This window comes from Anticarsia gemmatalis, chromosome 20 (genome assembly GCF_050436995.1).
Source record: "Anticarsia gemmatalis isolate Benzon Research Colony breed Stoneville strain chromosome 20, ilAntGemm2 primary, whole genome shotgun sequence".
Taxonomy (NCBI): domain Eukaryota; kingdom Metazoa; phylum Arthropoda; class Insecta; order Lepidoptera; family Erebidae; genus Anticarsia; species Anticarsia gemmatalis.
In genome coordinates this window covers 8611354-8623918 of record NC_134764.1, presented here as the reverse complement: position 1 = coordinate 8623918, position 12565 = coordinate 8611354, and the positions used below count along the sequence as shown (strand labels likewise).

The window sequence follows — 12565 nt, the reverse complement described above, 5'->3', positions numbered from 1 at the left end:
CATAGACATCTGTCTACATCTATGGTCATAACAGGCGTGATTGTGTATGTAATTGCAGTTGGTTCAAGATGTAGATGTGAGCGTTACTATAGTCTAACAACTTAAAAAAGAGCCTGACATGTCAATAAAACTCACTGCTACAGTTTCAAGTAGCAATCAAACAAAATTAATAAAATAGATAACTTGGTAACCGGCGGTGCTATATGACAAGATATGAAACGATGAAAAACAAGACAAGGGCAGTTTGTAAGGATCGTACCAAGTGGCGTACTTTGATCTCCGCCTACCCATATGTGACGAAGGAGTGATTATACGTATGTAAATGTAAACAAATACATATTTTTAGACAACCCACCCACGGTCACATTCCACAATGGTTACCATGGCAACCAGTTAACTAAGAAACGTGCTTAAATACTTCTGCTGATAAATTTACAACCAAATGATGCCCCATTTCACCGTGGTTACCATGGCAACCAGTTACCTAATAAATATACTTATATACTTCTAATACATACGTCTACTGATAAAATCTCAACCAAATGATGCCCTAAAACTACAAGTACTTAGATAAAGGCAGGTTAGAATTAAATTGTTTAGACGAAGATAACGTTATCGAGACGTTTACGAGGAAAAAATTATCTTTGTCATTACACAATATTTTGTATATAATACTTAACTTTAGTATATATACAGTATTGTCATCAGTAGCACTGAGCATCTCGGACTCAAAAGTCTCTTGTTATTTTTTCGCTAGTTTAATATAAAAAATATAATAGTTTGGAGAAATAATAAAGTGAAATAAATAAATTAAATTAAACAAAAATATTTTTTTAATAAATATCTATAATACTAAGTGAATAAATAAAAATAAAACATAAACAAAAATATTTAATAGAAAAAATAAGAAGAAAAATTATAATAAGTGAAAAAATTAAAAGGAAACCTAGAAAACAGTTTAAAATAAACAAAAAATATCATTAAACAAGTACAAATTACAAAAAAATACGTGATTATTAATTAAAATGGCGGACCAGTATTTTGGTAATAATTTCGTCCATATGTACGTGAATGAGTTGACATCGCGAGTAGTGGCCAAGACTGGTATACCGAGTGACAGGTTTCACCTCGGGAAGATCATTCTTCAGAGCTTGAGAGATGACCCTGAGTTTGTGATGCAGGTAATTTATTAATTATATTACTTAGTTACTAGCTGTCCCTACGAACTTTGTACCAACTAACGGTTGATTCCTTAAATTTTTGTAAGATTTAAATTTTTTTAAGACTCATCCTCGTACTTCAAGGAATATTTAAAAAAAAATCCCGTAATGAGGGAGGGTTTAGGCCTTGAGTCCACCACGCTGGCCAAGTGCGGGTTGGGGACTTTGCATGCCCTCAATAAATGTATTAAACATAGGCATGAAGGTTTCCTTACGATGTTTTCGTTTACTGTTGGAGCATGTGATAATTATTTCTATTGCACACTTAACTTCAAAAAGTCATTGGTATGTAAAAAAAAAAGTATTAGTGAATTTGTGAGATTTCTGCTTAGCTACTGGGTAAGGTTCTCCTCCCGGACTGAGGGAGGGATTAGGCCTTTAGTCCACTACGCTGGATAAGTGCGGTTTAGGGACTTTGTATTCAAATGTTATTGCTATCTTATTTGTACATGACTATGCTTTAATTACAAGTGAGAAGTAATTGGTAAAGATCACGCTATGTAAGAGTAAAGTCCAAATTATGTTTGAATCTCTACGTTTGAAAACTTAAATTGATCGTGTATTTTTTTAAATACAATATAACATTTAATACTATTTAAAAGTTTTTTCAATACCTATAAGATTTTGTACGAAATGTAATATACATATTTTTTAATAGGCTGGACTGTTTACGAAAAATTATCATACTTGTACTCATAAAAGATTTATCCAAAATGCTTATATAAAGGCTTTTTTTGTCAATAATGTTGAAATAGTAATTATTACAGTCTGAAATATTATTTTAAACACTCGTTTAATCTCAACGAAAAATCCGAAATAGTGACGTTACTATGTGGTTTTTCTACAATTTCATATTTCATAAAGAGAGTAGGGTAGTACCTAGGCTACTAATCAAATCAGATACATTTCACAAGTAGACATGTACCCAATTATTTATAACACTGGACCCCACAGAACCCCAGTATGACAATAAAAATATTCAGGAGGACTTAATAACACTGTTTAAACTAAGAAATTAACTCCAAGACGCCATGATCTATCTATATCCTATCTATTAATTTTTCTTCTCAGACGGATGGTGCGACCGGTGAATCAGAAACCAATTCGTCAGTGCTCAAGAGATGCATCAGATGTGTCACCAGCCTCAAGAAGTTGGGTGTAAAGAAGGATGATGTACTGGTTCTTCTGTCGCCAAACCACCTGGACCAGGCTATACCATTCTATGCTGGATGGTTTATGGGTCTTCCTGTGGCTCCGGCGGACAGGACTATGGGAGTTTGTGAGTATATTTATTTGTTATTCTGTTACTACCTATGCGTATATTTTTGCGTACCTCTGTTGCTGGGAGGTACTGTATACGAATGCTGATCAGGACGTGTCTCTCGACTCCCGGCTAAGTGCTGGTAATATTTGCTAACTAATCTATTTTAGAATATTTCTCATTAATTACAAGGAGTTTAGTAACGTGCCCTGTAAATGGCAAATCGCTCTTTGTCACATGAAGCCGCGTCCAGACTAAGCGTGCTGCCTCGCGAGGCAATATCTCAGTCTCTTTTCTTTAAAATCGAAATGAGCGAGACCGAGATATTGCCTCGCGAGGCAGCACGCTTAGTGCGGACGCGGCTTCAGACTAAAGCTGTAAATGGTTACACAGGGGTGTATTTTATACTCCTTTTCCTCCGGGTATGACAGGCGTAGTATATATTATTGTATGTAATAGTATGTATGTATTATTGCACGGGGATCATAGTAAATCATACGTAGGATTGCCTGTAGACACTGGAACAACGTGGCACGCAGTTAACAGTTATAGGCTGATGATGATGAAAAGTAAATAGTTATCGCGAAATAGAATCACGCACATTTGCCGTGATTTGTTCCTAAGGTTTTGATTATGTTACACCTGTATCCACAAATATTACCTATTATGTTGTCCAAACTTCTTATCACGGCCAAGCAATACTAGTCTAATCGAGTTATTTGAGTTAACAATTTATCTATTAACCCCCGGTTTCTGAGGTACATTTAGCGGCAGTTTATCTATTCAATAACGTTAAAACTTCATACAAAAAAAAACGCTCTGTCAAGTCAGCGTCAGAAATATGTACCTATAGACTGTTACATATTGTTTTTTGTTTTGCTTTGTGGCGAGAATATTTTAACGTCGTTTTTCGCACAGCTAAGCGACTATGTTGAAACAAAAAAAAACAAGGCATATTCTTAAAACCACAACAGAAGTATGACAAGCATTTTAATTTGTGATGCGAGCGTCAGATCAGTCATTGCCGTCTGCAAAATAACATCGTGAGTTCGACCTTTGGATCTCCAAAAACGACTCATCCTATCTTTTTATATCTATTTCTACATACATAGATAACATCTATTAAATAGATAAGCAGTAATAAACTTAAGATTGTTATCAAAGTTCTACTCACTGGTTTAATAGGATTAGTTATAAATAAAAGTCTAATCTATTTCCTGTCGAAAGACTAACTCATCCTCGCTTAGCCGATTAAAATTATCATACAAGTTGCATTTTAGTGCAGTGATAGCCGAGTGGTCTGAACTGAAAATGAAAGGCTCGAACCCAACAACAGTGGCAACACACCAATGACTTTTCGAAGCTATGTGCGTGTTAAAAATAATTATGACTTGTTTTAACGGTGAAGGGAAACATCGTGAACCTTTAACCCTTTATATTTCTTGAGAGCATGCAATATATGCACTTCGCCAGCGTGGTGGACTTAAGGCTCAACTTCTCCCTTATTCCGGGAGGAGACTCTTGCCCAGCAGTGGGACAGTATTGGGTTAGATTATTTGAAGGTTTTTAAAGAGATGTAAATATGGTTGATTCACTACACATAGATAAATCTCCTATCTATCTATTTACACCGTTATTGCACAATTGTTTTTACTCCAATTGACAATGACTACCTTTGATATTCGATAAAAAGTGCGTTGTAATAAGTAACTAAATAAATAAGATACTGTATGACAAGATGTGTGGATGGATGTGACAACGCAAAATAATGGGCTCGATCGTAGCAAGAAGCGTTCTTTTTCTTTCTGCATACCCCCATGATCAAAGAAGAGATTTTATGTTCGCCATAGCCTCCTCGGTTCTGGCTGGATATGATAATAATATACACTACAACCTTCCTCGAGTGTCGCTCTATATATTGGTAAAAACCATATGAAAATTCGTTCAGTACATTTTGAGGTTATCGCGAACATTTGAGATGATCTATGATTAAGATGTAGTGTAAGATTACATTTGGTGATTTTGTAAGATGTATGTATGAATAGTAGTTAATTTTTTACTGATTGTTTCAGATGAATTAAAAGGTTTCTTCGACGTAACCAAACCTAAGGTAGTCTTCTGCCAAAGTGAAAAGGTCCAGGATATACAAAAAGCGATAGAACTGTTGGGACTGGACACTATAGTCATCTCGTTCGACAAGAGCCCTCATAGTTTGAGCTTCAAAGAAATGATGGACAAGCACGGCGAAGATATTGATCCTGAAGAATTTCAGTAAGTATTTATACTTTCATTAATTCGAAAAAAAAAGTATACCAAGCAAAGATTCTCAGACTATCGACTGCCTCTGTGATCTCTACGGTAAGGTTTACTACTGTCGATCACGAGATCCCAGGTTCGATTACCGTTTCAGATAAAATGCAACTGATCCTTCTTAAAATTCACGTTATTAATGCCTCAATAGTAGCCAGAAGTAACCTTCTGGTTCTTAGTAAGTTTAAAGTATTGCATTCAAATATTTACGAATGCTAAGAAAGCTGAATAAAGAGTTTCTAACAAAAACAATGACAGGTAATTAAGTTTAGCAGTTTTTGATAAGTTTATCTATTCAAAGTCTTGATAGATTTTTCTAGCGTTTGTTTCTAATAATACGCCTTATTTTTTCAGAGCAGTAGATATAGACCCAGAAGATTCCATTGCGTTACTTATTTCAACGAGTGGCACCACGGGACTGCCTAAAGCAGCTTCTCTTACCCACAAGAACCTGGTTATTTCTGGATCTTATCCTTTGTAAGTTTTACATTACTTTTATTATTTATTTATTCCTTTATTTCAGGCAACTGAGGCCTAAAGATATATATTTATAACTGAATGCTTGACCTAGAGGTTCACGTGGTCACCTCGCTGCAATAACCGTAGCGCCTCGTGTGGTAGGCTCGAATCCTACCCGGGTAATTTTTGTGTGATGAGCACGAGTATCTGTTCTGAGTCTGGTGGTAAATTTATCTATATGAAATTATTCTTATTTTTTCTTTTTTAAATAGACAACTTCCGCACAAAGAATTGCTCTTGTGTCGCGGGGACTTTTACAAACATACAAACAACGGGCACTAAGGACAACCAGACTCGAAACAAGTTTTTGTGGAACGCACAATTTTTTAAAAAAATCAGTGTGGGAATCGAACTCTCCACGCATGGTAGTGGCGTGGCGACTGCCTTAACCACTGCGCCACGAAGGCCGTCAAAGCCTCCAAATTTAGCAGTATATATGTACATATGTTTATCAGTTATCTGGATACCAAAGTACAAGTTCTCCTTAGATTGAAATCAAACTACCGTGTGTCAGTTGTCCAAATTATATTATATACTTTTTACAGTTCTTTCTTCACAAAATTCCCGTCACCGGTCACCTCCGCGCTAATCACCTCTCCTTTGATGTGGCTCTCCACCATCATTCACTACATGCTGGGCCCTTACATGAAGTATTCAAGGATACAAAGTTCTGCGGAACCAACTCCTGAACATCTAGTCTACCTGATCAAGAAATATGAGGTAAGACGTTTGGTAAAAAAAAAGTTTAAATTTATTTCCTGTTTATGCTTTGTGTCAACCTAGTGTCAAAGTTATTTAAAGTCTTCCCAAAATGACGAATTGAAGACTGTTATCTTAATTGACAACAATCAGAACCAACTTTCTACGTGTCCTTCGAAGCACTGAGATGCTCAGCTTAATTTTTTACTACTATGCGGTCACGCATCTATAGAATGACCGCGCCAAAAGTTGCTTAACCCTTAGATCGTTTACCGGCCTGTGAGCGCCTCCATATGAGTTTAATTCGTTTTTATTAACAGTAAATTCTCTTGTTGTGTTCCAGCCGAAGTTATTAGTAAACAGTCCCACGATGCTTGCCACGATCGTAAAGGAGGCAATTGAACAGGACTATGACCTCTCAAGCTTCGATGTTATTTTCGTTGGAGGTAGTGCGGTACCTCCAGAATTGGTGGCGCAAATTAGAGTAAGTACTCCTAAGTCTTAACAAAATAATTACCAAAACGTTAAACTATTTTCGTGACGTGAAAGAAAACATCTTGCGAAAACTTTGCATACCTTAGAGCCTAACGCTTCCCTAATTTCAGGAGAAAACCCGTGCTTAATATTAAAACAGTGATGGAATATAGCGCAACTTGCGCTTTGCTTCAATACAATAACTTTTTTAAAGCTCAGTCATACTAAGTTTCATCACTATGCTTTACTTTACCGTTAGAACAAGCCTCATTTTTGCCTTTAAAAATCTCTCTCAACTTTTTTTAAAACCCGTTTTGCTGTTTAATTTACAAACTGCGATAGTTATAAAACTTTTAAAGGCACGGTGTTATAAAACCATGTTTCATTACAGAAAATGACTCCTAGAACAATAATAAACGACACATATGGCATGAGTGAGTTGGGCTCCTTAGCGTTTCAATGTGTGGGCGCACCGCTCGGCTCCTGTGGCAAACGGAACGGACATCTACAATACAGGGTGAGTTACTTATACACCCTTTGTATAATATATCTCTCTGTATAGAAACAGAAAATATAAAGTCTGACATCTTATAATAATCCCGTTTAAATAATTTATATAACCCGCGGGATATTGTTATGGGGTATTGTGGTAACTGAGTTGTGCAGGTCAGATGGGCAGTCACTATATTTACTGATATTCAGCTGCATCCGTTGAGGATGGAAGTCGTCTCCAACATAGTTGGAAGAAAGGTTAGGCTGATGATGATCAACAATCTGATTTCTTACAGTTGCTTTATCGACTGGCAAGCGTTTGACATTTAAGAAATAATTTTAGCAAATTACGCTAGGGGCGCTGATTAGTTTTTCATACAAAATTCGCCAGTAGCTCGATCGCTAGCCACTCGTTAGCCGATAGTCAATAGTGGTAGGAAATTCATTTTGTTACTACTTACTTTATCATCTATGTGCTGGGAAAAATGGTTGCCCTCGTGATCTTAATTTATTCTTCTCGGTCTTTTGCCATATCTTAGGAGGCTGAGATTAATTAAAAAAACCAAATTATTTTATGCTTCGGTAATGCAAATATTGGCAGTTATTGTCGAATAAGATAACCCAAGAGGAAGATAGCTCTACGATTGACAAAAAGTCAGATCAAAGGTCTTGAACTAGGTTACCTAACTAAGGAAACGTAATAATCATAAAAATGTCAGTACAGATAATACATAAGTGCTTAGCTATATTACTATTTCATATCGTACCTATGGTTAGCGGTCAACCTAGTGTCAAAGTTGTTCAAGTCGCCTGAAAGGCCTTTGACATGGCTTCACGACTGTTATCTTAACAACCAGGATCGACTCTTAACGTGCCCACCGAAGCATGGTGACGCTCAGCTGTATTTAAGCTGAGCGTCTACATGCTTTGGTCACCCATCTATAAAACGACCGCGTCTAGGGTTACTTAATCCACAGATTGTTTTCCGACCGGTGATTGTAACTCATAAAAAATGTTGTTTAAATTGATGATAGATGCTTATTGCCAGTTGCACTTATGGGTCAGTATATTTAAAATGAGCTTACTTGTTTCGAAGGGCACGTAAAAATACGGTCTAAGGAGGTTTGATACCCGGTTGACGACCATTTCTTTTTCTCGATATAAGTGCGAATTTATGTATTATGAACGATAAGGAAATGCAGGTGGGCTCAATAAATTCGGTTATCTTAAGACAATAAGCTTTTTTACTTATTTTTATTGTTTATAATCCAGCGACTGCAACTGCCAGACGACAATGAATGGGCCTAAGATAAACTACTGTATTATATTACTACAAAGTAAAGACTGATAAGAGATTTCAGATTAGAGAATAATCTCGCAACTATCGGTATAGTCTTATCACGCCATACAAAGAACGCCACTTGGTACGATCCTTACAAACTTCCTTTGCATGACATCCATACATCTTGTCATACAGGACCGCCCGGTTACGAGTACAACGTACCTGGGGGTCTATCACGTATTAGGTCGGGGAAAATTCTTTTCGCATTATACTTAGTATGTATGAACTAGTAATAAAATCTTTTCTCTACGCAAAAAAACTCGATATTTGGGTACCTCACGAGCACACTAAAAGAAACCTAATGAACCGTGTACCTCATTTGATTCTTGTAGCCAAAGAGATTTTATTACAAGTTCATACATACTATAATGCGAAAAGACTTTTTCCCCGACCTAATATTTTAGTTGACAACTATACGAAAGCCATTGTGCTATACATTGTTTCCTCGCATGGATTATAGTGATTAACGCGTAACGTCAAAGCAGCAATGTACTGAATAGTGACTATCAATTTAACGTACATTAGTTGTCTGTGTATGTCTTTTTAGTCTTAATATTTTATTTATTTTACAGCTAGTGGATGTAGATACGAAGAAAGACGTTACGGAACCCAACAAGTGTGGTGAACTGTGGCTGAAAGGACCTGGCGTTTTTAAGGTACTGTACCTACCTTGGTTTAAGTAATTTTAGACCTGTGTGATTTTTTTGTTCAAGTAATGTTAGGTGATTATTATCGATATGGCCAAGATTCGCACATGTGTATTGGCAAAGATAAGGCTACCGTTTTCACCGACACCCACTTCTTACAAAGCTTTACACACACTATTTTAAACACGACTACGTACAATAGTCCCACAATTCAGTAGCAGGCATGGTTTATCTATTGGTTAATTATTTATTTATATTTTCATAATTCTGTGTATATTCAAAATAAACTAACCTCACCAGACCAGCGAACCTGAAGAACAGAACCTGAGGTTCTAAATTCTGAATTTTGTATACCTTCGCTACTCGCGGAACTAACTCTCTCACACAAGGCTCTCTACTAAGTTAGAGTATACTATTACTTAGCTTGTTGCTCAGTCAGCAACTCGCAGTATTGATATTATGACTATTAACTGCCTCCGAGGCTGTGGTTTAGGTCGCCACGCCGATACCACTGCGTCGGGAGGTCGTGGGTTCGATCCCCACACGGAGCAATTATTTGTGTGATCCACAAATCATTGTTTCGTGTCTGGTTGTGCTTTGTATCCGTTGTTTGTATGTTTGTAGAAGTCCTCGCGACACAAGAGCAATTCTTAGTAACTACGGGAGCTGTCTTTTTAAAATATATGACTGTTCAGTTGTTCACTACTCGGCTATTAAAACAATGTATGTATTATTTTGCAGGGTTACTACAACAACCCAGAAGCGACAAGAGAATCGTTCGCGTCCGACGGCTGGTTCATGTCGGGAGACATGTTCTACAGGGACGAAAACTGGAACTTCTTCTTTGTCGAACGAATTAAGTTGCTGCTAAAGTATAAGAATTATCAGGTATTTTTACATTTTTTTTGTGTTTTAGTCTAGGCTCAATGATATGCCGATTTGGGGGAATAGCTTTTCTGTATTCTTACGTAAATCTGTCAGATAACTATCAGATAGAATTATGTAGGTAATTTTCATTTAGAGATTTCAGGTACGTATGTATTCAAGTAATTTTTGCGTTTTCGCTGATGCAGAGTTAATTAAATGTACATATTAGTTACCTACTTACGAGGAGCTCGTGACTTAGTTTACAACAGCCGCACGGATCGATCTCTGAGGTTAAGCTACGCTTGCCGAGGTTGTTCCGTGGATGGGTGACCATCTTAAACATATCGAGTTCCTCCGTGTTTCGGAAGGCACGTTAAATTGTGGGTCCCGGCTGTCATTTTCGAAGATCTTTGACAGTCGTTAACAGTAGTCAGAAGCTTGAAAGTCTGACAACCAGTCTTACCGAAGGGTATCGTGTTAATACCCAAGTAACTGGGTTGTGGAGGTCAGATAGGCAGTCGCTCCATGTAAAACACTGGTATCCAGCTGCATCCGGTGGGACTGGAAGTCGACTCCAACATAGTTTGGAACAAAAGGTTAAGCGAATATATATATTAGTTACCTACTTAGCTCGAACCGAGAATCGAATTTGGGGCCTTCGTAATCGCATGTAATAAGCTATTACTCAGACCACTTAAGCAGTGAAACATACAATATATTCTATGCATGTAACTACATAAACAAAACACTTTTCCAACTAGAAGCGAGACAAGATTCAATACAAAATATTTTTTTAGACCTTTGTTCATCATGCTGTCAATACTGCCGTCGTAAATGTAAACACAGTAACTTAAGTTACTGTGTTTATAGTTTGTTTAGTTTTTTGGAATCAGGAGACCGCGGGCTATTTGAGAAAGTTTTCGGTTTGTTTGTACGATGGATAGTTACCGAAATACATTAAATAAAAACACAGTATTTTTACAAAAAAAACATTTTTTTTAATAAAAAATACAGTATCTGTGTTATTTTAAATTAAATAACAGTATCTCACTACTAACTGTGTTTTTTTAACGTGAATAGATTTACTTTTTTTTTTATTTTGCTTGATTATAACACGGCTTCTTCAGTTACTGTGATTGCGTATAAAATATTGTTCAAAGATAAACAACAAATACTTGAATAAATCACAGTATCTCATTTACTGTATTACTGATTTTATACGTATTTCTAAGAAACATAGTTATAACACAGTATGTGCATACTTACTGTGTCGTAATTCCCCTAATGTTAATATCTTTACAAAGTTACAACACAGTAATAGGTAAAACTTGGTTACAACACAGTAACCGTTGAGTTACCGTGTTGTAACTTAAAAAAATAAAAAAATATTATATTATTACCCTAGCTTAAAACACATTATCTAATTTTATTATTTATACAATAATAATATACTAGATATATATATACAGAATCAAAGATTTAACTATATACTAACATTAAAAGTTGCATGAAATAATATACAATAATTAGTATCTTCATGAGAGCAAAAATTAACCATTAAACTTCAACCGCGTTTTTCTCAAAACGCATATTTTGAAGTTACTGTGTTTAGATTTACGACGGCAGAATAGTCGTTCTATCTAACAACTATCTCTTATCTTGCAGATATCTCCGGTGGAGTTAGAGGCAGTGATCCGGCAGCACCCTGGCGTGCTGGACGTGGCGGTGACGGGGGTGCCGGACCCCGAGTGCGGGGACCTGCCCGTCGCCTGCGTCGTGCCGCGACCGGGGTATGAACTCACTGCTGATGAGATCAAGGACTTGGTTAAAAGTAAGTTCGCTGTTGCCAGTTCAATAATACAGTAATAATTAGGTAGCTAAATCGCTGGCTCGACATAACTTTAGTCATCCAAAGTTTAATTATGAAATTCAGTAGTTTTTGAAAATATATTTTTTTTAAACAAATGTAGCCTATGTTAGATTTCAGATCATCAATCACAAAGTGGGTACAATAAAACCCGAAACAACTATTTGTGTATCGCATAAATATTTGTTCCGTTGTGGGAACCGAACCCCTGATCTCCCGACGCTCGACTAGTGTAGCTGTAGTTGTGGAAACTATTACCACTGCGTCAATTAATATTTATTAATTGCTTTTTCAGATAAACTATCGGACACGAAACAACTAAGAGGCGGAGTACTGTTTCTCAAAGAGCTGCCACTGACTCCATCTACCAAACTGCACAGGCGAAAAGTAAAGGAAATCGCGATCGAAAGCTTAGCCAACAATAAGAAGATGATTAATTGTTCATAAGTTTACATAAGGTCTAACCCCTCCATAATGTAGGAAGAGACCCTTGCCCAGCAGTGGGACAGTAATGGGTAAAAAAGTATTGAATAAATTATGACCTTTTAATTTTAGTTTGATTTTAAATTTAAGAGAAGATGTAAGAATGGGAATGAATCAAAATAAGTTATTAAGGATTGACAGTGATGAATGTGACGGTCTCTGCCTGCCGCCAAGGGAATAATGTGTTATTTTTTGCATGTCTTTGTGTCTGGTCATAAACTAATCTTGCTAAAACGATTGCAAAATTATATCATTTCGATACAAAAAAAAATTTAAAATCGTTTAAGTCAATTTGGTTTTCTTTCATCTTATTTAACGCGGTATATCTGAAGGTATAGACAGAGATATATTTATTTTAATATAAATTAGAAGAACCTTATAGCA

At 36.4% G+C, this 12565-nt stretch overlaps 1 protein-coding gene across 1 annotated transcript; it reads left to right on the top strand.

Annotated features, from left to right (window-relative positions):
• Positions 1-706: 706 nt before the first annotated feature.
• On the top strand, positions 707-12247 carry LOC142981785 (luciferin 4-monooxygenase-like). Its single transcript, XM_076127889.1, has 11 exons — positions 707-1181; positions 2292-2499; positions 4554-4752; positions 5146-5268; positions 5856-6030; positions 6353-6493; positions 6875-7000; positions 8890-8973; positions 9706-9852; positions 11497-11662; positions 11994-12247. The coding sequence occupies exons 1-11, from the start codon at positions 1026-1028 to the stop codon at positions 12143-12145; spliced, it is 1677 nt and encodes a 558-aa protein (XP_075984004.1). The 5' UTR covers positions 707-1025; the 3' UTR covers positions 12146-12247.
• The last annotated feature ends 318 nt before the right edge of the window (positions 12248-12565 follow it).

What these genes read in the sequence shown, in the direction of transcription:
- LOC142981785 (XM_076127889.1), top strand. Translation starts at nt 1,026, where the DNA reads ATGGCGGACCAGTATTTTGGTAATAATTTCGTCCATATGTACGTGAAT. An exon ending in ATTGATCCTGAAGAATTTCA is followed by an intron (nt 4,753 to 5,145) that starts GTAAGTATTTAT and finishes TTATTTTTTCAG; the next exon opens with AGCAGTAGATATAGACCCAG. An exon ending in ACCTGATCAAGAAATATGAG is followed by an intron (nt 6,031 to 6,352) that starts GTAAGACGTTTG and finishes GTTGTGTTCCAG; the next exon opens with CCGAAGTTATTAGTAAACAG.